This window comes from Rattus norvegicus, chromosome 7, assembly GCF_036323735.1.
Source record: "Rattus norvegicus strain BN/NHsdMcwi chromosome 7, GRCr8, whole genome shotgun sequence".
NCBI classification, from domain to species: Eukaryota; Metazoa; Chordata; class Mammalia; order Rodentia; family Muridae; genus Rattus; species Rattus norvegicus.
In genome coordinates this window covers 64,898,188-64,920,626 of record NC_086025.1, presented here as the reverse complement: position 1 = coordinate 64,920,626, position 22,439 = coordinate 64,898,188, and the positions used below count along the sequence as shown (strand labels likewise).

Sequence of the window (22,439 nt, the reverse complement as noted above, 5' to 3'; positions counted from 1 at the left end):
CTGGGCAAGGAAACCGGTTTCAAACTGAGCCTTGGCATTCATCTCTGGATAGAGCTCACTCATTAGAAACTGGACAGAACCGGAAACGGCGGAAGAGCCGCCCTGCACAGCGCCAACCCCGCATCCCTGCCAGCACAACCCTGGCCAGGTTGACTGTCCCGCGGCCGTGGGGGCGGAGCCAGCCTCGCCGGCCCCGCCCCGCTCCCTTCGCGCGCCTGAGGGCGGGCCTCCGGTCACGTGACGGCTGCGCAGGTGAGCACCGCTTCCGGGTCGGGCTTCGGAGTCGCGGCCGGCTCCCGCTTCCACTCGCTTGGGTGCGCGGGAGATTATGGCGTCTTCCTCCGTCCCTCCCGCCACCGCACCCGCGGCAGCTGGAGGCCCCGGCCCGGGATTCGGCTTCGCCTCCAAAACCAAGAAGAAGCATTTCGTGCAGCAGAAAGTGAAGGTGTTCCGGGCCGCCGACCCACTGGTGGGCGTGTTCCTGTGGGGCGTCGCCCACTCGGTAAGAACCGACCCACACCCCGGCTCCTGCCCTACGGCCTGAGGGTCTCCCGGGTCCTCGCGCTGCCGCCTCTCCCCCGCCCGGCCTGGCTCCCAGCGCACCATTCCCAGGTGGTCCCCAGGCTAGCTTCTGGTGTAGACTCTTGTCTCTCCCCCTACCCTTTACTCCTCCCCTAGAGTTCCATCTTCTCCATCTGAAATCCAGCTCTGTTCCTTGACTCCTTCCTGTCAGGTCCAGCCCCAGGCTACAGGGACTGGCCAGGATCCGGCTGCAGCCAGAGGGACATTAAGGGGAGTGGCTCTGAAGGGTTATTGGTGAGGTCTGGGTGCGACAGTGCGTGAAGCGTGTCTGGGTACTACTGCCTGGCCAAAGAAGTTTGATTTCCTCTCCACCTTGCTTTTGAGCCCAGTCCTTGACTTTCGAGCCTTGGCTTTTTCTAGGGAATGCCTCTAGGCTTTTTGGATTTTCTAACCCTGTGTGCCCTTTCCAGAGATTCAGCATTTCAGAGAAGGTACCCAACTCTGACCCTAGGGATGCACTCACTGAGGAGGAAATGCTGATATATGCCTTTGGGTTTAGCGGCGTCCCCATTGTTGGCTGCAGTGTTGGTATTTGGTATAAATGGAGTCATCTGTAACCGGGGAAAAGCTGAGGAGCTGTGGTCCCAAGGACGTTATTGGTGAACTTTAGAAGCCTGAAGGGGTTCGGAAGGGTGCAGTTAAGACCGATGGGCCCACTGTACCTCCTGTCCTGAATATATCGTGGAGGAGCCAAAGCTAGTGAGGCATAGCTGGTTTTCTCCTTCCTTAGATGGGGAATAGGAGGGATGTGGCGATCTTGAGCTTGACAGGGACTATTCTGGTTACCAACTTCTCAGGGTTGTAGGCATGTGTTGTGGAGGTGTAAGGGGGTGAGGGAGAATGTCACATTCTTATTTTCTGATTGGAACATCACTGGTGGTCAGTTGGCTCCCTTCTGCCTTCAGTGAGGATTCCATTTAAGGCACTTGCTGTGGTTAAGACTAGTAGAGATGAGGCTGTCTCAGTACCTTCTAGGTGATTTATCCATCCCCGTGGAACACATACATACAGGGGTTGGGTTTCCCTGTAAGACCCACCTCACACTCTTTAGGCAAACTACTTTAGCATCGACGCCTCACTCTCCAGCCAGCACACATGTACCTCAAGTATGCAGAGCAGAGAAATTCCTTGAGCATATGTCTTAGTGATGATTCAGCGTGCTTAGCAGGTGGGGGGGATCAGGCTGGAAGAGCTGAATTTTAGGCTGGGACTCTCAAGTAGCTTTTTCTTCTTTCTTTCCGAAAGAATATATTCTGTCTTTTCTCCTGAGGACAGGAGCAGTTGCGCGCACTGTGGCATGTGGGATTTAGGTTAGACCGCAATCTGTAACCCTTTGTCAAATGAGCAGATGAGGACAGACATCGTCTATTCATTTAAGAAGCAGTTTGGGGGGGGGGGGGGTTGGGGATTTGGCTCAGTGGTAGAGCGCTTACCTAGGAAGCGCAAGGTCCTGGGTTCGGTCCCCAGCCCCGAAAAAAAAAAGAAAGAAAAAAAAAAAAAAGAAGCAGTTTGGGACTACTGTGTGCTAGACACTGTACCAGCTAAAACTCTGCAAGGTGCCGATTAGAAGGGGCCTTGCCCTTGCAGAGCTCAGAGCTAGGATCAGGGGCTTAGTATGAGCTGCAGATTAAAGTTCTGTGCAGATGTGCTCTTCCAGGCAGGTGGAGGGGGCTGTAGTAGCACCAGTAAGAAAGGACGGAAAAGAGTCTCCCATGAGTTAGTGGGCTGCAAGGCCTGGGGACCCAGGGAGCTTGTGAACCGAGGGAGAAGACACCTAACAAGTATATGTATTGTGAAAGTGTTCGTTTTCTCAGAGGTCAGCCCTTCTCCCTCTACTTGTGCCTAACCAGGTGGCACCTACTGCTGAGAACTGGGTCAGAGTGATCTGGAACTGTCCTTTCTGTAAGGAGCAACTCAGAGTGTAGGGACGTTTCATTCTGATTGCTCTCAGCCCCTCAGAGTTCCACTAACTCTCTGCACATTAAAACTACATTTTCTTTCCCCTAACAAAGCATGCAGCTGTCTTGGGGTTCTTTTCTTTCTTTCTTTTTTTTCTTTCTTTTTTCTTCTAGAATTTCTCACAACTTTAAAAATAGTTCTGAGTTGCTTGCAACGCTTGCCAAATATAAAGTGGCTGTTGTGAGCATGAAGTTCTATGGGGGTGGGAGTGTGAGGATCTGTGTGAGGGTGGCTGACAGCAGTTCTTGGGCAGCAGATGGGGTAGGGCCTTTCTCTCACTTCCTGCAGATGTGCAGCTGGTCTTGTTAGGGAGCTTTGGGATGCTCTCTCTTGACTCTCACCCAGATGGAGCTTCTCATGGCCTCCCCCCTTGTGCTTCACCAGATCAACGAGCTCAGTCAGGTGCCACCCCCAGTGATGCTGCTGCCAGACGACTTTAAAGCCAGCTCCAAGATCAAGGTCAACAATCACCTTTTCCATAGGTGAGTGGTCCCCACCCTTCTCACGGAAATCTAGAAGAATACCAGAGGGCCAGTGAGGTGGCTCAGTGGGTAGGGAGATTGCCGCCAAGCATGAGGAGAAGGGTTCAGTACCCAGCACCCACATGGTGGAAAGAGATATAACCTATGGCCACAGGATGACCTCTGACCTCCAGATGAGCTTCATGGTGCACACACCTACCTACACTCACACAAACTTAAGTGTTCAAAGGAAGCAAAAGAGACAAGGCCTGGAGTGGTGGAGCATGCCTTTAATGTCAGCACTCAGGAGAAAGAAGCAAGCAAATCTCTGTGAGTACAGCCAGAGCCACAAACCAAAGAGAGTAGCAAATAATCTTGATTTTTTAAATGAGTCAAATGGTTTAGGTTTAGAAGTCAAATGCAAAAATTGAGTTTTGTAAAGAAAAAAACAAAAACAAAAACAAAACACCATCTAAGGACCAGCAAGATGGCTCAGCAGGTAAGGGCTGTTGCTTCCACCAGTTGATAACCTGAGTTCAGTCTCTAGGACATACAGGCTAGGATGAGGTGGACAGGTTCTGCAAGTTGTCTTCTGACCTCCATGCACATGTGTAAGCATGCACACACCGCACACATTGCACACACACACACACACACACACACACCATACACATACACTACACACACACATATACATACATACATACATCACACACACACTACACCATACACACTACACACCACACACACTACAACACACACTACAACACACACCACACACCACACACATACACTACACATACACACTACACACACCATACACTACACACACCATACACTACACACACACACACACACCACACACCATACACATACACTATACACACACACGTATACATACATACATCACACACACACTACACCATACACACTACACACCACACACACATAACACACACACACATACACACACACATACACACACACACCACACACCATACACATATACTACACACACACTACACCATACACACTACACACACACTACAACACACACACACACCACACACATACACATACACTACTACTATACACACACACACACACACACACACTACACCATACACACTACATACCACACACACTACAATACACACACACAAAAGAATAGATAGATAGCTGCTGTGGTGTACACCTTTAATCCCAGCACTTGGGAGGCAGAGGCAGGTGGATTTCTGAGTTCCAGGCAGCCTGGTGTACATATTGAGCTACTGGCCTACATAGACTCCATAGAGAGACCCTGTCTCAAAAATAACCATTAATTAATTAATTAAAAATTTAAGTTTAAATATTTCCAAAGTTACCTACAGTCTTGTACACCTGCTGCCTTTCCTTCTTTCTTTTTTTAAAGATTTATTTATTTACGTATATGAGTACACTGTAGCTGTCTTCAGACACACCAGAAGAGGGCATCAGATCACATTACAGATGGTTACGAGCCACCATGTGGTTGCTGGGAATTGAACTCAGGACCTCTGGAAGAGCAGCCAGGGCTCTTAACCCCTGAGTCATCTCTCCAGCCCACCTGCTGCCTTTCTTCTAGTCTGTTCCATTGAATAAATCATTCAGAAGCTTTGTTATTAGCTTCTGGTAGAGATTCCATGACAAAAAGAGAAAGAAAGAAGGAAGAAAGAAATTTCCATCTCTAGTGCCCCTCTAATACAAAATTATGCCATTGAAAATATGCCAACTTTATTTATTTGGTTGCTTGGTTTTTCAAGACAGGTTTTTTTTCTGTGTAGCCCTGGCTGTCCTGGGACTGACTCTGTAGACCAGGCTGGCCTTGAACTCACAGAGATCCGCCTGCTTCTGCCTCGCAGTGCTGGGATCTATAATGGGATCCGATACCCTCTTCTGGTGTGTCTGAAGACAGCTACAGGTGTGTGCTACCACTGCACTGCCATTTTAGGATATGTGTACTGGGCTTGGGATTTAAGGAGTCCTACTGTTTAGATGTGCAGTGAGTCCTGCTTTACTCACACCGTTGACCAACAGAACAACTTAGACAGGTCCTTTGGTCACCCTGAGACACCTGCCTTTTCTGTGATCCAAAGCATCAGGATTCAGGTCCAGCTTCTGCTGTGTAACATTTTGGGCCTAACCCTGGGCTATAAGACCCTGTCTCAAAAACTAAAGCAACAAAAACAAATAAAGTTGGGGCTGGGGAAATGTCTCAGCATCAAGCATTTGTACAGCAAGCATTGAGACCTGAATCCCCAATAAACATGAAAAGGCTGGGCGTGGCTACATGTGCCCATAATCCCAGCATTGGAGTAGGCAGAGGGAAGTGAATCCTGGGAACTTGCTTGCCAGCAGGCTTATTAGAAATGGTGGGCTTTGGGTTTAGTCTCAAAGCATAAGGTAGGGGCAGTAGAGAAAGACACTGGACTTCCTCCTGTGGCCTCTGCATTTGAGCACACAGCTGTGTGCATTCACACATTCAAGTGCATGCACCATACCTAATACCACACATGCATACCCTTGAGCACACACTCCACCCGAATAAGTGCAGTAAATGCTTCACAGGGTTTTGTGAGCATTAAACCAGGCAATAGTGTAAAGGCACTTTATGAACGGCAAGCTTCATATGAGTGTAAAGTGATGCTGATTTCTTACCTTGAAAAACCTGTATTTCAGAGAAAATCTTCCCAGTCATTTCAAGTTCAAGGAGTATTGTCCCCAGGTCTTCAGGAACCTGCGAGATCGGTTTGCCATTGATGATCATGATTACTTGGTAAGAGTCTGGTGTGTGTGGGGTGAGGGTAGTCTCTGGTGACTAGAGAGTCTGTTGGCCATTATGATTAGAGAATTGAGAACTTTGGGTAATACCATCATGTGTGTGTGTCTGTGTCTGTGTCTGTGTCTGTGTGTCTATGTCTATGTATGTCTGAATGCCTGTATGTGTATGTACCTGTGTGTGTTTGTGTCTATATGTGTCTTTGTGCCTGTGTGTGTTTGTATGTGCCTGTGTGTGTTTGTATGTGTCTGTGTGCCTCTGTGTCTGTGTGTCTGTATGCCTGTGTGTCTCTGTGTGTTTGTGTGCCTGCATCTGTGTGCCTATATCTGTATGTGTTGTAACAGTGTGCCTATGTATTTGTGTCTGTGTGTCTGTGTTTGTGTGCCTCTGTGTATGTGTGTGTATGCCTGTGTGTATATGTGCCTGTGTGTCTCTGTGTGCTTGTGTTTCTGTGTGCCTGTATCTGTATGTGTGTCTGTATGCCTGTATATTTGTGTTTGTGTTCCTGTGTGTGGCCATGGGCATCTTTGAAAATGTGGTGGAGCCAGTCAAGCTGTTCTGGTGGGTCAGGACGCACATACATTTAGAGTTGGCATCCAGTTGCATTCAGTCATGTGTGCTAATCAAATTAGGAACTCTCCTGACTCTCTTCCCCCAGGGTTTATTGTATTTTATTTGTTTATTGTGCATTTGGGTGACTTAGTGGATGTGCATGTGTGGGAGTCAGAGGAAACCTTTCTGGAAGTCATTCTTTTCTTCCACCACATGTGTCCCAGGGATTTAATTCTAGTTGTCAGGCGTGGGAGCCAACACCTTTTCCTCTGAGCCTTCTCAGAAGTCTACTGCAGACTTTGATCCTCTTTGAAAAGGGGTTGTTTGGTCATTCTTCCCATACCTTTATATAAGATGGAAAGAGGTGCTTCTAGCCTACTCTGTGTCTGTCTCTAGGTGTCCCTTACTCGAAGCCCCCCAAGCGAAACCGAAGGCAGTGATGGCCGCTTCCTTATCTCCTATGACCGCACTCTGGTCATCAAAGAAGTATCCAGTGAGGACATCGCGGACATGCACAGCAACCTCTCCAATTACCACCAGGTCAGGCCTCTCCAGCCCTGCTGTCCCACTGTGTGCGTGCAGCTGCAAGAGCCCACAGAGCTTTCCTACTCTTTGCTATGGGTTGTCTCTCCTTCAGAAGCACCGCCAATCTTCTTACTGAACACTTAGGAAGTACAGTAACACCAGAAGGGCCTTGTGTGCCTGCTTAGGTTTGACTTAACAGAAATTGTGATGTGTCTCTTCCCACTGGGCATACATGGTCTAAAACCATTGTTTATATTGTGTGCATGAGCAGAAGGTCAGAGGACAACTTTCTGGAGTTGGTCATCCTTCCACCATGTAGTTCCAGGGATCAAACCCAGGCTCACATGCTTATACCCACTGAGCCATCTCACGGGCCCTCAGGAATACATTTTATTTAAAAACTTATGTTTATGGGTGTCTTGCCTGCATGCATGTTGGTACTACATGTATATGCCTGGTGTCCTCAGAAGCCTAAAAAGGCATGGGATCCCCTGGAACTGTAATTACAGACAGTTGTAAGCTGCCACATAGATGCTGGGAAGGAACCCATGACTGCAAGAGCAGCTGGCTCATAGTAGCTCATAGCTGCTGAGCCATGGCTCTATTCTCTAATATTTTTTAATTAAAATTTTTAGTTTTAAGCTGGGTGTGGTGGTGCACATTTAAGCCCAGCACTGGGGAGGCAGAGGTAGGTGGATCTACAGAGGAAATTCCAGGACTGCAGGACTACACAGAGAAACCCTGTCTCGATAAACCTATATAAAATGTGTTTATTTGTGGGCGCACATGCCACTGATGGCAATTGGATAACTCTAGGAGCTGATCTTATCCTTTCATCATTTGACCCCAGGGATTGAACAAACTGCAGGCTTAGAGACAAGCACTTGTAACTGCAGAGCCACAGCGCCAACCCACCCAGAACTGGATTTTGAGAGGTTAGAAGTAGAGGTTAATCGCTGGACAAGGTAGCAGAGAGTCCTAGGCAAAGGGAAGCAGAATTTGGGAAAGCACCGTGAAGATACTAGGAGAGTACAAGAATCCTAGTGTAGCTAGGATGTGCAGTATCAGGAAAGTTAAGCTAGAACCAGGTAATGACAAGGCCTGTAAGTCAAATAGAAATTTGGGCCTTACCCTGAAGGTGGTTTTCAGGGAACTGAAAGTACTATTTAGAAATGAATGGCTGGACATACAGCTCATACTTAGCATGTGTGAGGACCTAAGTTCTATACTCAGTACCATAAACAAAAGACAGAAAGAAACAAAGAAAGCAAGAGAGAAGTCAGTCTAGGACCACCCTTCTGACAGCGTAAAGAACATGGGTTGGAGAGGGTGGGTCCAGAGAGGAGCCAGTAAATTGTAACAGTCTAGGTGAGAATGAGGGGAGTGTGGAAGAGCCAAGCCACAGGCTGCAAGGCCTGTGAGGAGACTGGGAGTTAAGGCAAAAGAGCCTCCGAGTACTTGCTGCCACTTGCCAACGCTTAGAAAACAGAACACAGAAGCGATCTCTGGAGGGAGATGGCACAGATCTGGACATGGCCTCTACAGTTCATTCTATTTCGGTTTCATGTGTCTGAGATGACTAGGGTATGGGTGGAGAAAGTGCTCACTAAAACCATTTATCGAAACTTAAAATCACTACAGTTTTGAAGGGAAGACTGTGGAGAGAGACACACACAAATAAAAATAAAAAAATTTTTTCTTAAAAATACAAACTTTAAGGAGCAATTAGAGTGCCCACGAAAGAGACTAAGCATGGAGGGGCTATTTGGATCAGCAATGCCCTAGTACCTCCCGTCCAGGATAAGGGACAGGAGGAGAGCAGAGCTGGGCAGAGTGGGCTGAAGGCAGGCTGGTGAGTAGAACCAGTGCACAGATGCAGTAACCCAGTGACTACAGTCTCCACTGGGTCTCACAGCTGAGGAGCCGACTGCTGAAGTCAGACTTCAATGATTTGGCTGTTTCTGTAATGGCTTATTCATTACTTTATTAAAAACGTTTACGTGTATGGGTGTTTTGCCTACATAGGCATGTGCCACATGCGTACCTGGTGCTGTTGGAGGCTAGAAGGGTCTGTCAGATCACTTGGAACTAGAGTTAACAGACAGTTGTGAGGGTTGCTGGGAATTGAACCTGGGCCCTCTGGAAGAGCAGCCAGTACTCTTAACCACTGAGCCTTTTCTTCAGGTCTCTGTTAATTAAATTACTTTTGTTAGGTTATCTTTTAAGAAAAGTGGACAAAAGGGGTTCAGGATTTAGCTCAGTGGTAGTGGCCCTGGGTTCGGTCCTCAGCTCTGAAAAAAAAAAATAAAGAAAAGAAAAGTGGACAAAGAGAGCAGTTTTGTTTTTGTTTGAGACAGTATCTTATGTAGCCCAGGGTAGCTTTGAATTTCTGTATAGCTGAGGGTAACCTTGGAGTTCAAATCCTATGACTTCTAACTCCTGAGTGCTAGAATTGTACGGTACGGGCCGCTACATGGGCTTTCTGCTAGCTGAGCTCTACAGTGTTTTATTTGAAGGGAATCAAATCCAGGGCAGGACGGCCTTGGACTTATACCTCTCTCTCCTCAACTGCCCACCCCCAAGTTCTGGAATTACAGACATGTATCACCATATGCAGATGAGGAATTCAAACTGTGGGCTGGGTATGTAGTTTACCTGCTAGAGTGCTTGCCTAGTGTGCATGAAAATCGGCCCCAATAAACCAGGCATGGTGGCCAGGCCTCTAATTCCAGCACTTAGGAGGTAGTAGCAGGACTTTGAGAAGCTCAAGGCCATCTTGGGCTATAGAGAGAGTTTGAGACCAGCCTGGGCTACCTGAGACCCTGTGTCAAACGAGAAGAAAATTCAAACTGCAAGCCAGATTCCCGTGATACCAGCACTTTAGGGATGGAGTAAGGAAGACCAAGTGTTTATGTGCTTTATTTTTAGTAATTAACAGTTATTAATATTTTATTGTTATATTTTATGTGTATGAGTGTTTTGCTTGCCTGTATGTCAGGCAAATGTGTATAATATGTATGTCTAGTGTCTGAAGAGGTCAGAAAAGACCTTTGGATTTCCTGCAACTAGAGTCACATGTGGTTGTGAGCCACCATGTGGGTGCTGGGAATTGAACCTGGGTCCTCCGGAAGAGCCATCTCTCCACTCCAAGTGTTTAGTCAGCTTTATGAGAGGGCAGTCTGGCAACATCTGACTTTGACTGAGAAAACAACCAGACATGAGCTAGGGAGTCAGCTCAGTGGTAAGGAGCACCCATTCCTCCAGAGCACATGATGACTCTAGGTGATGTAAGGTGGCTCACAACTGCCTGCAACTTTAGTTCCAAGGGACCCTCTCCTGGGGCATTCACACAGACACAAATAAAGATTTTTAATAAGAAGTCTTTGCTGGGGGTTGGGGATTTAGCTCATTGGTAGAGTGCTTGCCTAGCAAGCGCAAGGCCCTGAGTTCAGACCCCAGCTCCGAAAAAAAGAAAGAAAGAAAAAAAAAAAAAGAAGCCTTTGCTGAATGTCATGGCTTATACCTTTAATCCTAGCATCTCTGAGTTTAAGGTGGGATCTGTGAGTTCAAGACCAGCCTGATCTTTAGATCAAGTTCCAGGATAGACAGGGCTACACAGAAAAACCCTGTCTCCAAAAAAAAAAAAAAAAAAAAAAAAATTCAAGACAACACAAAACCACCAAGAAACCAAGAAATTTAAATAGCCTGGTAGTGTTGGTAGCACCTGCGAGGTAGAGGCAGGGTATCTCTGTGAGTTCAAGGCCAGCCTGGTCTACAGAGTGAGTTCCAGGACAGCTAGGGCTACACTGGAAAACCTATCTAAAAAACAAAACAGCGGGCTGGAAAGATGGCTCAGTGGTTAAGAGCACTGACTGCTCCTCCAGAGGTCCTGAGTTCAATTCCTAGCACCCACATGGTGACCCCTAACCTTCTATAGTGGAATCTGATGCCCTCTTCTGTCATGCAAGCACACTTGCAAATAGAGTGCGCATATACACAAATAAACCTTTTGAAGAAAAACAGTCCAAATTGATTTCAGACAGATCTCCTTGTAGACATTTATAGTACGGGAACCTAACCCACCAAGAAGAAGTAAATCTAAGTTTAATCCTGGCTTTGTGACTTGTGCAGTAACAATACCTATGTTCCTTGAAAAATTATAAAGCGGCTCATTTCTGTAATCATAACACTTCGAAAGTAGAGACTGAAAGATCAGGAGTTCAAGACCAACCCCAGCTATGTAAGACTCAGTTTCAAACAGCAGACAAAGAAATGAAAAGGTGAAATGAGAAAAGGTAATTTAAAGAAATAGTTGCAGGCAGGATTTGGGAGGCTTCAGAATTGCATGACCTCTTGACTTTGCAACCTCTGTCTGAGGTTCCTGACTCTGGGGTGGACGTTCCTGGGTCCCTGTCCCTGTGCCCACTGTGTGTTATCTCCTGGCTGGCCTTGTTTTATTTCTTTCTCTCATTTCTTCCCTAGTACATAGTGAAGTGTCACGGCAACACCCTTCTGCCCCAGTTCCTGGGCATGTACCGGGTCAGTGTAGAAAATGAAGATAGCTATATGCTCGTGATGCGCAATATGTTTAGTCACCGTCTTCCTGTGCATAGGAAGTATGACCTCAAGGTAAGAATGGGATAACCTGGGCTAAAGGAATGCTCATGGCCTGAGAGTGGGGGTAGCCTTGGCAGGACACTGGGTAACCTAAAGGAGAGATGCCTGAGGAACTGTCTGGCTCTTCCTCCAGCCATTGCTTCTCACTTCGTGTTTGGTCTTTTCACAGGGCTCTCTGGTATCCCGGGAAGCCAGCGATAAGGAAAAGGTAATATTCCTTTCAGGTGATAACTCTTGAGGGATACGGATGGATAAAGAAGAGTTCTCCATAATGGGTACAGATTGCCAGATGTTTATTCTTACCTTAGAAAAGGAGCTAGATGATAAACTACTGATGTTGGGGCAGCAGGGACAGTGCTAGTCTGTGTGGTCTGCTGGTCTGTGCGGAAAGTTTGGGATAGGCAGGAATACCAGGCTCGCAGAGCCATGTGCTTACATCCCACAGCTTATCCTGGGTGCTTGTGCTCCAGCAGCTATTTCTGCTGAGGAAGAAGGAAGAAAAGTCAGTCTGGAAGGTGTTGACTGCCATCCATAAGCAGACAGTGAGGTCCAGCTGCCCATGTGAGTCCAGGCATAAGGCAACTAGCAGTAGGCTGCTGCTCTCTTCAAAGCCTCTGAGCTGGAGAGAGCCCTGGATGGAGGCAGGGATCTCCTGATACAGGCTATATTCCCAGAACTTCCTTTTTCCTCTTCTAGGTTAAAGAACTGCCAACACTGAAGGATATGGACTTTCTTAACAAAAACCAGAAAGTGTATATTGGTGAAGAAGAGAAGAAAGTGTTCCTGGAAAAGCTGAAGCGAGATGTGGAGGTAAGCAGGGTGCTTAGAAATGCTTATCTAATCAAAGAAGAACATTTTCTTCCGTTTGTGGAATAAGGTTTATCTTGCCTTTCTTTGGGGGCGGAGGCGGGGTCTGAATGGAGAGTTGGGGATGAACCAGGAGAAACCCCTAGTCCCATGGTAGCTAGGGAGCGGGTGGTCTGCCTTGACCCCCATTTCTTTTTTTTTTTTTTTTTTTTTTGGAGCTGAGGACCGAACCCAGGGCCTTGAGCTCGCTAGGCAAGCGCTCTACCACTGAGCTAAATCCCCAACCCCTTGACCCCCATTTCTATACTTTCCCTAGGAGGCCCTGAAACCAAGAAAGGAGATGTGTGGGTAGTGCCTGGAGTTGGGGGAGATCTGGATTTCTGATTTGTCTGTGGGTCTCAGTTTCTAGTGCAGCTGAAGATCATGGACTACAGCCTTCTACTGGGCATCCACGACATCATTCGGGGCTCTGAACCGGAGGAAGAGGGGCCTGTGAGGGAGGAGGAGTCAGAGTGGGATGGGGACTGTAACCTGACTGGACCTCCTGCTCTGGTAGGCTCCTATGGCACCTCCCCTGAGGGCATTGGAGGCTACATTCATTCCCACCGGCCCCTGGGCCCAGGAGAGTTTGAGTCCTTCATCGATGTCTATGCTATCCGGAGTGCTGAGGGTGAGAAGGAGCCTGGAAATGTTAGGGGGGTGATGGGGGTCCTTGGGAGACAGAGACCAGGGTGGTGGATGGAGAAACCCCGCTTAGCTTTTCACAACAAAATTGTCTCCTGGGGAGAAGGAACTGGGACTGTTGTACACCCTCTCCTCATTGCTAGCCTCTCTCCCCAGGGGCCCCCCAGAAGGAGGTGTATTTCATGGGCCTCATTGACATTCTAACACAGTATGATGCCAAGAAGAAAGCAGCTCATGCAGCCAAAACCGTCAAGCATGGGGTGAGAGTTCCCCGCAGCCTTTCCTTTCTTGGCTTGACTTTTCACTGGAAAGAGCTTCTGGGGTCAGAGCAGTGGGGTGGCTGAGGGAAGGGAAGGTGGTAGTGCTCCTGTGACACTGTTTCTCCTCTTCCCTTTCCAGGCAGGGGCGGAGATCTCCACTGTCCATCCTGAGCAGTACGCTAAGCGATTCCTGGATTTTATTTCCAACATCTTTGCCTAAGTGGCCGCCTGACCGGGGTGATCGCTGCTTTATGTTGGAGGTGGCAGGTTCTGAGAGGCTTAGGGGAGCTGGATTTGGCCATTACTTCTCTTTGCTAAATTCAGGCTACAGGCTCCTTCCATCCAAATACCTTTGTTCTGGCGGATAATGTTTTCCTGTCCCAGAACTACACTGTCCTTTCTCCCCTCATCCATCTCTCTGCCCTCCCTCCTTGCTCCCAGTAAGCCCGCCTGCTTCATTAGAGTGTTATTGTCAACTCTCCTAAGTGCCTTGATCTTTGAAAAATACCTTGTTTCTGTGAATTAGGAGGAGCTGGGGGCAGGGGCTGTTTGCCATCTTCAGGGCCTGACTGGACGGTGGATATGGCGCACGCAACTGCCCTGGTGCACTTTGCAGTAGTATGGAAGGAACTAAATGTGTGGGTTCTGCTGACACCTTTCTGGGGCACTTTGTGGCATGCATTGCTTCCTTCCTGGTAAGCCCTGGAACGGAGGGCTTTCAGGACACTCCAGTGTGGGTGCAGGCATTCACGTAGGGACAGTCTGGCCTGGAGGTCAGGGGAATGCTCAGCAGGCTGGTACCTACCTCACAAGGCAGGACCTAAGTGGACTTTTGCGATTATGCAGAGGATGGAGAAGGTCCTTGTCAAGCATTGGCTGTTCCCATTCTCCTTCCCCACCCTACTTTCACCTCTTCCCATGAGTCCTGGGTGCCAGAGCCTTGAGGCCAGAGGTGCCCAAGCTTAGGTGCAGGGAGAGCATAGAGGCTGGGAGGACAGGTCGGAGTGCAGGGTTCATTCCCTGTGTGACACCCTTTCTTCCCGTCTACTTACTCCCAGGACTTCATTCTAGCAGAGGGGAATAATAGCTCTATCTGGTCTGTCTCCATAATTTTGAGAGGATAGCGATCTTGAGTATGGGAACCTCCCTGTCCCCAGGACGTGTATGCCTAGCACTTGCTCCTCCTTCTCTCCACTATCCACCCCCAGAGAGGAGTCAGAGCCATAACTCAGTCACCCAGTCCCCTCCAAAGATGTACAATATCCTCAGACTAGAGAGGAACTGCTAGGCCTGGTAGCTCCTGCCTGTAAATCCAGCACTCAGGAGGCTGAGTCAGAATTACTCAAGGGAGTTCAAGGCCAGCCTGGGCTACTGAGACCTGGTCTCAGGACAACTCAAAACTAGGCTTGGGTTTGAGCACTGGAGACGATAGCTTAGTCGGTAGTGTGCTTGCCTGGCATGTACAAAGCTGGGCTCCACCCCAGCGCCACATAAGCCAGGTGAAAGCCTTGGGAAAAAGTGGTAAGGAGGATCAGGCATTCAAGGTCACCATCAGTTACCTGGCAGGGTTGAGGCCAGCCAAGGATACATGAGACTTCTTGAGGAAAACAATTCTGAGATGAGATAGATTGTCTTTGTCTCTGCCCAAAGCCTTTGGAAGCAAGACACTCATCCTTGCTGTTCTGCTCCCCTGCGGAGCTCAGCGCTCTGGAGGTGAGGTGGGCATTGAGGGCAAGAAGCTACTTTGCTGTGTGACCTCAGGGTCCTCAAGGAGAAGCCCACCTGTCTTCCTCTACACCAAAGGAGGCAGCAAGAGGTGTGTCCAGTTGGGGTGAGAGGGTCCCGGTGAGTCACTTCAATCCCACAACCAACCTTTCCATGGTTGAATGCAATAAAGTGACACCAGCAGCTGTTCTTTAGAACTGGGTTTCTGACCATGAGGTTATGGTCATGGGCAGTATTACCACCTTCACTTATTGCTTCTGTTATCCATCATTTTTGTTTTGTTAATAAAATATCTATTTACTCCCAATATCACAATAAATTATTTGATCTAAACCATGCACAGAATTTTTTTTTTCTTTTTGAAAACTGAGGAATCCATCCTGTGTTAAGAGATGCAGAGACCAAGTGAAGAATATTGGTCTTCAAGGTGTTGGGGTTCTTGAGTATGTGTGTGTCGATGCAGGGGCATATTCTAAGATGGCTATGAACTTAGAGGTGTGGGGTGGACATGGGACCGGAAAACATTTCACCAACCTTGTGAGAATTGAACAGTAATGGCAGCCAGGGAAAAGTGGGATGGTGTCCCTCTTCCCTAGGCTCTGGTTCCTCCATCTGTTAACTTTAGCAACTAGTCAGTCTCTCTCTCTTCCCCCTCCCCTCCCCTCCCCTCCCCTCCCTCCCTCTCCCTCTCCCTCTCCCTCTCCCTCTCCCTCTCCCTCTCCCTCTCCCTCTCCCTCTCCCTCTCCCTCTCCCTCTCCCTGTCTCTCTCTCTCTCTCTCTCTCTCTCTCTCTCTCTCTCTCTCTCTCTCTCTCTCTCTCTCTCTCTCTCTCTCTCTCTCTCTCTCTCTCTCTCGGTACCAGCTATGTAGGAAGGAAGGAATTCTGTGTTCACCCAGGCTTCCTGGGAAAGCTTAGGGGGCAGGAAGAGTACAGCAGGGTCCTGGGAAAGTGAAGGAGTGACCAGTCCTCTTCAGGTCAGGGGGGAGGGGATGGACAGCGGTGGATGACGTGGTTGTTGCTAGTCTGGGAGGTTCAGTACTGTCTTGGCTGAGGAGGTCTTTCGGCTGGTGGAAAAACCTGGCTTGATGTGGCCCCAGGGAAGTGAGTTGGAGGAGGCGGAGACAGCTCTGTAGGGAAGCAGAGCGGAGCAGAGCTTTTTTTCTTCGGGAATTTTTAACTCTATTTGAGCCACGTACTTGACACTAACACCACCCCAAGCCATTTTTAAAGGATCTATCCACCTCGCATTCTGCACTGACCTATGTCCCTATTTGTGGAAAACTAGTCATCAGCCCCCATTTGGCAACAGGCTGCGCGGGGTGGGGGTGGGGGGGTCACCGGAGGTAACAGTCTGGAAGGAGGCAAGAGTTGAGGGAGGGGATTGAAGTAGTTTAGTCACAGGGTTTATTTTGTAGTATCAATGTTTTCCTTTTAACTAAAACTTCCCATCCAACATATTCCAGCGTAAGATTTCAAAAAATTGCCCCCCCCCCTTCCAAATCCATATACCCGCCTGCTCCCATCCCTGCCAGTTCCTAAAGGTGTCACACAGTTGGCTGGGAAAGAGGTGGGGAGAGGGCTCCTCCGGGAGGGGAAGCCAAGAGAGTGGCGTTTCTAAGGGATTTAACCTCCTACCCTCGGCTACATGACGCCACCCCTCCCACCAAAGACTGGAACTGCGCCTCCATTTTTGTTTTGGGGCAGAGGCAGGGGCTCCCGGGTAGGAGGGGGTCAAAGGAAACGGTGATTATCACCCACCAAGAGGAAGGGTGCTCTCCCCCTCCTTTCTCTCAGTCTGCACCCCGGCATCCCCTTCCACCTTCTCGGGGTCTCCCCCCCCCACCCCGCCCCTTGTTGCTAAGGCCCGGACCGTCATCCCAGCAACAGCCTCAGTCATGTGACCGGCAATGGCGGCGCTGACGAGAGGTAGGTGAGCCCGGCGCCCCCACACCCACCGCGTGCCCCCCAGGCCGGGTCCGCACCCTCACAAGCTCCCCCGCTTTCCTCCGCCCCCTCCTCCGCCATTGGCCCCCTGCGCGCGCGCGGCGGGAGAAGGGGGCGACCCCGGGGCCGGGCCTGTCATCTTTCCCGCACCTCCAGCCCTGGCCTCCATTTGGGGGTTCTGAGGGCCGCAGTCAGGTGGACACACACCCTCACCAAGCGGCGAGACTCCGGGGCTTCCTCGAGTAGGGATGCGGGAGTTGGTTTCGGGTCGGATGGATCCGGGGGCAGTCTGGGGGAGAAGGGTAGGGGTGCCTCAGTGGACACCCCCCAGGGGACCCTTGCTCTTTCTCGCCGTCCCTGACAGCTGCTGCTGTCTAGAGGAAGAGACTGGTCTCGTGTCCGGCCTGGTTTGCCCCAGAGGAATGCTAGACCCAGACTGAACTGTGGCCCCGCCTCCCTGTGCTGTGCCAGCAGGACTTGGAGCTAGGACACCTAGATCCTGGGTTCTCTCTGGTGGGAAGGGGGCATTTCACCGTGCACAGACCGTGCGGGTTGAGACTCTAGGTTTTCATCTCAAGGATCCTATGATAGAGGCACAGACGGACAGCGGCTTCTTTTTGGATCACAAGGAATTGGGGTCACATTAACAGCCCCTCTTCCTAATTGGGCTGTACTTTATGTTGTGGGAAAGGCCTGGAGCTGACTGACAGGGCTCAGGTCCCTGGAGCTGAGCTCCTGCCTGATTTGCTGCTGACAACAGCTCTGCAGGCACTGGGTTTAAAGGTGACAATGAGAACTTTGTTATTGCGGGACTGCTAACACTTTACTGGCATCCCTAACAGACTTCCGGCTCTCAAGGAAAGGTCCCTGTCAACAACAGGGACTTGAACTATTTGAGAACGTAAAGAAATGAGGCGAGGAACATAGGAGATATTTCTGTCAGTGTAATCTGAGGGAGGTGGCATGTACGACCTTCATCCTATGAGGCCGTTTTTTTTTTTTTTCTCCTTCCTGTCTTTATCTGCACCTAGGATCTCCCTCTGCACTGGGAGAAAAAGAGAAGTTAGCCTGATGAAGTTCCTTGAGCAACTTGGAGAGGATCCTGCAGGAGAGAGGAAATAGAGGAGCGTTTTCTTTCTGGGCTGGCTGAGGAAATGCTATCATAACTCTTTACCTTCCTCGTCCCCAGCTCTGGCCAGCTGAAGGTGGAGGTGGAGGGATCCGCTACCACCATACCGTGGTCTTTTCAGGTACCTGTGCCCCAAGAGAACCTCAGTTCTCATGTCCTCCTATGTTCCGAGAAATCCCCATTGCCCAGTACCCCTACCCCAGATTCCTGGCTGTTTCAAGGGCTCCTGAGTTGGGGCCTGTGGGGGTTGGGGAATAGGTTTCTTACTTTCTTTTCTTTCCCATCCCACCAGGCCACACGATCTCCAAGTAGCAAGGGGGAAAGAGAGTGAGCCTGCATGCCAATTCTAAGCTCTTCCGGATCAAAGTGAGCAAATGGGAGGGGGTGGGAGTGGGGGTGGGGGTGGGAAGTCTCCTTCCCTTTTTTTTTTCCACTCTGAGGGGAAGGGGTAGGTTGCTGTGCTCAGGAGAGAAATGAAAGAGGCAAGCAAGACTGGTACTTGGCTTAGATAATGATGAAATATGGAAACTTGTTCCCAAAGGGTGCTGGGACTATAAGAGAGAAGTGGGAGATAGAAAACCTTAGTTTGCAGGCGCTGTTAGGGGTTGGCTTTGAGGAAAACAGAGGTAATATGGGGTTTGGAGGGAGCCTGAAGTAGGAGGCACTTTTATCTGCCAAATGGGGACGCCCCACTCTGAGTCCCTTTCACCCTGGGGGCAGTGTCGTTCGTCCTGTCCAGAATGGCAGCCTGTGGAGGCTCCTGCAAGAACAAAGTGACAGTCTCCAAGCCTGTGTGGGACTTCCTGAGCAAGGAGACCCCAGCCCGGCTGGCCCGGCTTCGGGAGGAGCACCGAGTGTCCATCCTCATAGATGGCGAGACTTCTGACATCTATGTGCTCCAGCTGTCTCCACAGGGTCCTCCCCCGGCCCCCCCCAATGGGCTCTACCTGGCCAGGAAGGCTCTCAAGGGGCTACTGAAAGAGGCAGAAAAAGAGCTGAAGAAAGCTCAGAGGCAGGGGGAGCTCATGGGCTGCCTGGCTTTGGGGGGTGGAGGGGAGCACCCTGAGCTGCACCGCCCAGGCCCACCTCCTCTCCGAGCAGCCCCACTCCTGCCCCCAGGGGCAAGAGGGCTCCCCCCTCCTCCTCCTCCCCTGCCCCCTCCACTCCCTCCTCGTCTCAGAGAGGATGCTGAAGAGCAGGAAACCACCTGCCCCATTTGCCTGGGGGAGATACAGAATGCCAAGACGCTGGAGAAGTGCAGGCACTCCTTCTGTGAGGGCTGCATCACAAGGGCCCTGCAGGTGAAAAAGGCCTGCCCCATGTGCGGCCGATTCTACGGGCAGCTGGTGGGCAACCAGCCCCAGAATGGGAGGATGCTGGTTTCCAAGGACGCCACCCTCCTGTTGCCCAGCTATGAGAAGTACGGCACCATTGTCATCCAATATGTCTTCCCGCCTGGCGTCCAGGGGGTAAGAAATCTCAGTCCCTTCCTGTTGGCCTCCTCCAAATTAACTCACTCTGATAAAGAGAATATGTTGCTAGACATGGTGCACTCCTGCTGTCTCCCACCATGCCTTTTATGACTGGGTGTTCTGGAGCTTGGCAGCAGGGTCATCTCCTTGAGGCCCAACTATTTTATTTTTATTTTTTTATTTTTTTTTTATTTTTATTTTTTTGGAGTTGAGGACCAAACCCAGGGCCTTGCGCTTGCTAGGCAAGCACTCTTCCACTGAGCTAAATCCCCAAACCCCAAGGCTCGAGGATTATTGCCATAACCCAAAGGCAGATGTAAAACTCAGGTGTGAGGGCTGGACTGTGACTCAGTGGTAATCTATCATATGAGCATCCCTGAGTTCAGTCCTTGCCCCCAAGAAAGCCAAATCAAACAAGGGAAAATTTTTTTTAAAGATTTATTTATTATATATAAGTACACTGCAGCTGTCTTCAGACACACCAGAAGAGGGCATCAGATCTCACTACAGATGGTTGTGAGCCACCATGAGGTTGCTGGGAATTGAACTCAGGACCTCTGAAAGGGCACTCAGTGCTCTTAACCTCTAAGCCATCTCTCCTGCCTGAAAAAAAAAAGAACTTAAAACCAGTTATGAGAGAAAGGGTTGCCCACTGTTACCCTGAGAGTGGCTGTGACAGACCCGTGGAGGCAAAGCCTGGAGTCAGTGACCCAGGTGAAAGAAGGGGCAGCAGGAAGGAACCCAGCTCTTCTAAACCTTGGGAGTGCTACTCTGTTCCAGATTATGAGACAATAGGAGCGAAGGCCAATGTCTTCCTGCTGGACAGAGTCATGTCCAGCCATCACCCCAACAGAGAAATTCTGAAGAAAGAAAAAACAAATGGAGACAAGAAGCAAGGCAGTAGTATTTGAGGAAGAGGAGGGAATTAAAAAGATACAATCTTTCTTAGTTGTTGCAGTTTTGCTAACTTATCTAGAAAGTAACTTCCATCACTTCTGAAAGCCCATTTGTTCCTGAATTGAGACTTGAGGGATTAACAATAAGGATTGTTCCCAGAAACAGCCTCTTGCTGCCTGGGCTCCAATGCCACCCTCTCCCTGGAAGGCTGTCTGTCAGTCTGCTGGGAATACACGTCCAAAGACTGACAGACCCCTTGCTGGTATCCAGGCCCTTGAGACAGTCAGCTAGCTACTCTCTGCCTCCTCTTCCTCTCAGGCTGAACACCCCAACCCAGGAGTTCGGTACCCTGGTACCACACGGGTGGCCTACCTCCCGGACTGCCCCGAGGGCAACAAGGTGCTGACCCTGTTCCGAAAGGCATTTGACCAGCGTCTCACCTTCACTATCGGCACGTCCATGACTACAGGGAGACCCAATGTCATCACTTGGAACGACATCCACCACAAGACCAGCTGCACAGGGGGACCCCAGCTGTGCGACTCCTCCTCATCTCCCTCTCCATGGCTTCTCCCTTTCACCATTTCTAATTTGGGGGAGCCATCCACCCTCTCAGTCTGTTTTCATTCTGGTCCTGATGTGTTCAGCTTAACACCTCCCCCACTCCACCCCCCACTCCCCAAAAGCATACTCTGGCTGGGTTATCTTGGGTTTGGAGATCCTTTCTCTTGGGAAGTGGGAGGGGGCTGAATTTGGTCCCTACTGAGTGACTCAAAATGAGGGTGGGTAAGGACGATTAAGTCCAAACAACTAACTCTGACCCTCATTTCTCTTTGCCCCCTCCCCAGGTTTGGGTATCCGGACCCAACCTACCTGACTAGGGTGCAAGAGGAACTGAGAGCCAAGGGTATTACAGACGACTGAAGTATGGCTCCTTTGCCAAGGCCCCCCCCCGCTGTCCTCTACTAGGATCCAACGGAAGCCTCTGCTCCTCTCTTGCTGCCCCCACATCACCCATGAGGGGATATGTCTGACTGGGATGGGAGCCCAGAGGGGAAGGGGATGTTCCTTCCCCTGCCCGCCACTGGCCAAGTGCTTCAGTGCCCTTTGAGCCACTCCCCTCTAGCAGAGGCTGGTTTCCAAGGTTCCCCTCCCTGCACTCGGTGTACATAGTCTCTCTGCCCCTGCTTCTCCAGTGTCCTTGGCTTTTCCTGGTATGTACCGTGCTCCAGTGACTAAGCTGAGAAAGGACCTGGGTAGGAAGGATGGGGTCTCTTGAACTCTAGTCCCTGAATACTGTCTCACCTTGGACTGATATTAGCTGCCTCCCCCAGCCAGCTGTGTGTTAAGATAACAGTAGTCCTACCTTAACGGATCCTTTCTCTCCTGTGTCTGTCTCTGTCAGTCTGTCTTTCTCTCGCTCTTCTCTGCCCCTATAAGGAGCCTCCTCACCCCCTGATCTGGAATTGCTGCCAGACTGTAGCTTTTAATTTAATAAAAATAAAGTGAAATATGCAACTCTATGCCACACCCGTTTTCTGTTCCTTGGAGAGGGTGGGGGTGGAGTGTGGAACAGGACCCGCTGAGGATATGGGGTAATGGGGAATCCTTGCATGCCTGAATGGGCCCTTTTTCCTCCTAGGAGCCACTCCCCTCTGGCAGAACTAATGCTGGGCACTGCGATAACCCTGCAAAGCCCTAGGCCACACTTGGATTGATGGGATCGGGATTAAGAGGGGTTTGTTTGTCGTTCAGCTACATTTGTGGAGAAAAGAACAACCCTACCCCTTTTGAGAAGTTTGGCTGCGGTGGGAGCCGGGGGGCGGAGCCGGGCAGGGGGGCGGATTCGGCAGTAGCAACTCCCCGGACGCACGCAGGCCTCAGAGCCCCCCAGCTTCCGTGGCCCCTAGGCCCTGAAACTTGAAGCAGGGTAGGGGTCCAGCATGAAGCCCCCGGACCGCCCCACCCCTGGCCGCACTGACCGGATACTGGGGGTCATGGGGGGCATGCTGCGCGCATGCGCCGTAC

At 50.0% G+C, this 22,439-nt stretch overlaps 3 protein-coding genes and 1 long non-coding RNA gene across 12 annotated transcripts in view; 3 read left to right on the top strand and 1 right to left on the bottom strand.

The window, feature by feature from the left end:
- The first annotated feature begins 246 nt into the window (after nucleotides 1-246).
- On the top strand, nucleotides 247-15,305 carry Pip4k2c (phosphatidylinositol-5-phosphate 4-kinase type 2 gamma). Of its 2 annotated transcripts, XM_039078315.2 has the most exons (11): nucleotides 247-502; nucleotides 734-816; nucleotides 2,926-3,023; nucleotides 5,700-5,796; nucleotides 6,748-6,891; nucleotides 11,359-11,505; nucleotides 11,663-11,701; nucleotides 12,190-12,303; nucleotides 12,703-12,970; nucleotides 13,141-13,244; nucleotides 13,384-15,305. In XM_039078315.2, the coding sequence occupies exons 3-11, from the start codon at nucleotides 2,959-2,961 to the stop codon at nucleotides 13,462-13,464; spliced, it is 1,059 nt and encodes a 352-aa protein (XP_038934243.1). In that variant the 5' UTR covers nucleotides 247-502; nucleotides 734-816; nucleotides 2,926-2,958; the 3' UTR covers nucleotides 13,465-15,305. The 2 variants fall into 2 exon arrangements, with proteins under 2 accessions (XP_038934243.1, NP_536728.2); NM_080480.2 differs by lacking the exon at nucleotides 734-816 and having other exon boundaries at nucleotides 254-502; nucleotides 13,384-15,302.
- Nucleotides 15,306-15,990: 685 nt separating this feature from the next.
- Dtx3 (deltex E3 ubiquitin ligase 3) lies at nucleotides 15,991-21,934 on the top strand. 7 transcript variants are annotated; one of them, XM_063264112.1, is made up of 6 exons: nucleotides 16,000-16,895; nucleotides 18,103-18,163; nucleotides 18,335-18,408; nucleotides 18,782-19,511; nucleotides 20,730-20,947; nucleotides 21,260-21,934. In XM_063264112.1, exons 3-6 carry the CDS (start codon nucleotides 18,380-18,382, stop codon nucleotides 21,333-21,335), a joined length of 1,053 nt encoding a protein of 350 aa, XP_063120182.1. In that variant the 5' UTR covers nucleotides 16,000-16,895; nucleotides 18,103-18,163; nucleotides 18,335-18,379; the 3' UTR covers nucleotides 21,336-21,934. The 7 variants fall into 7 exon arrangements, with proteins under 7 accessions (XP_063120178.1, XP_063120177.1, XP_063120179.1 ...); XM_063264110.1 differs by having other exon boundaries at nucleotides 16,001-16,895; nucleotides 17,945-18,163; NM_001191989.1 differs by having other exon boundaries at nucleotides 16,875-16,895; nucleotides 17,945-18,163; nucleotides 18,763-19,511; nucleotides 21,260-21,536.
- LOC134479708 (uncharacterized) lies at nucleotides 19,651-20,730 on the bottom strand. Its single transcript, XR_010053351.1, has 2 exons — nucleotides 20,196-20,730; nucleotides 19,651-20,117 (listed from the first exon to the last, which is right to left on the bottom strand). It is a non-coding gene; the product is annotated as an uncharacterized LOC134479708 (long non-coding RNA).
- Nucleotides 21,935-22,244: 310 nt separating the features above from the next.
- Nucleotides 22,245-22,439, top strand: part of Arhgef25 (Rho guanine nucleotide exchange factor 25) — a 7,123-nt gene continuing 6,928 nt past the window's right edge. The window contains exon 1 of one of the 2 annotated variants that reach the window (XM_006241455.5): nucleotides 22,245-22,439. This exon is cut by the window's right edge and continues 14 nt beyond it. In XM_006241455.5, the coding sequence (XP_006241517.1) occupies nucleotides 22,355-22,439 (85 nt within the window). In that variant the 5' untranslated portion in view covers nucleotides 22,245-22,354. The other variant, NM_001400956.1, reaches the window with a different exon arrangement.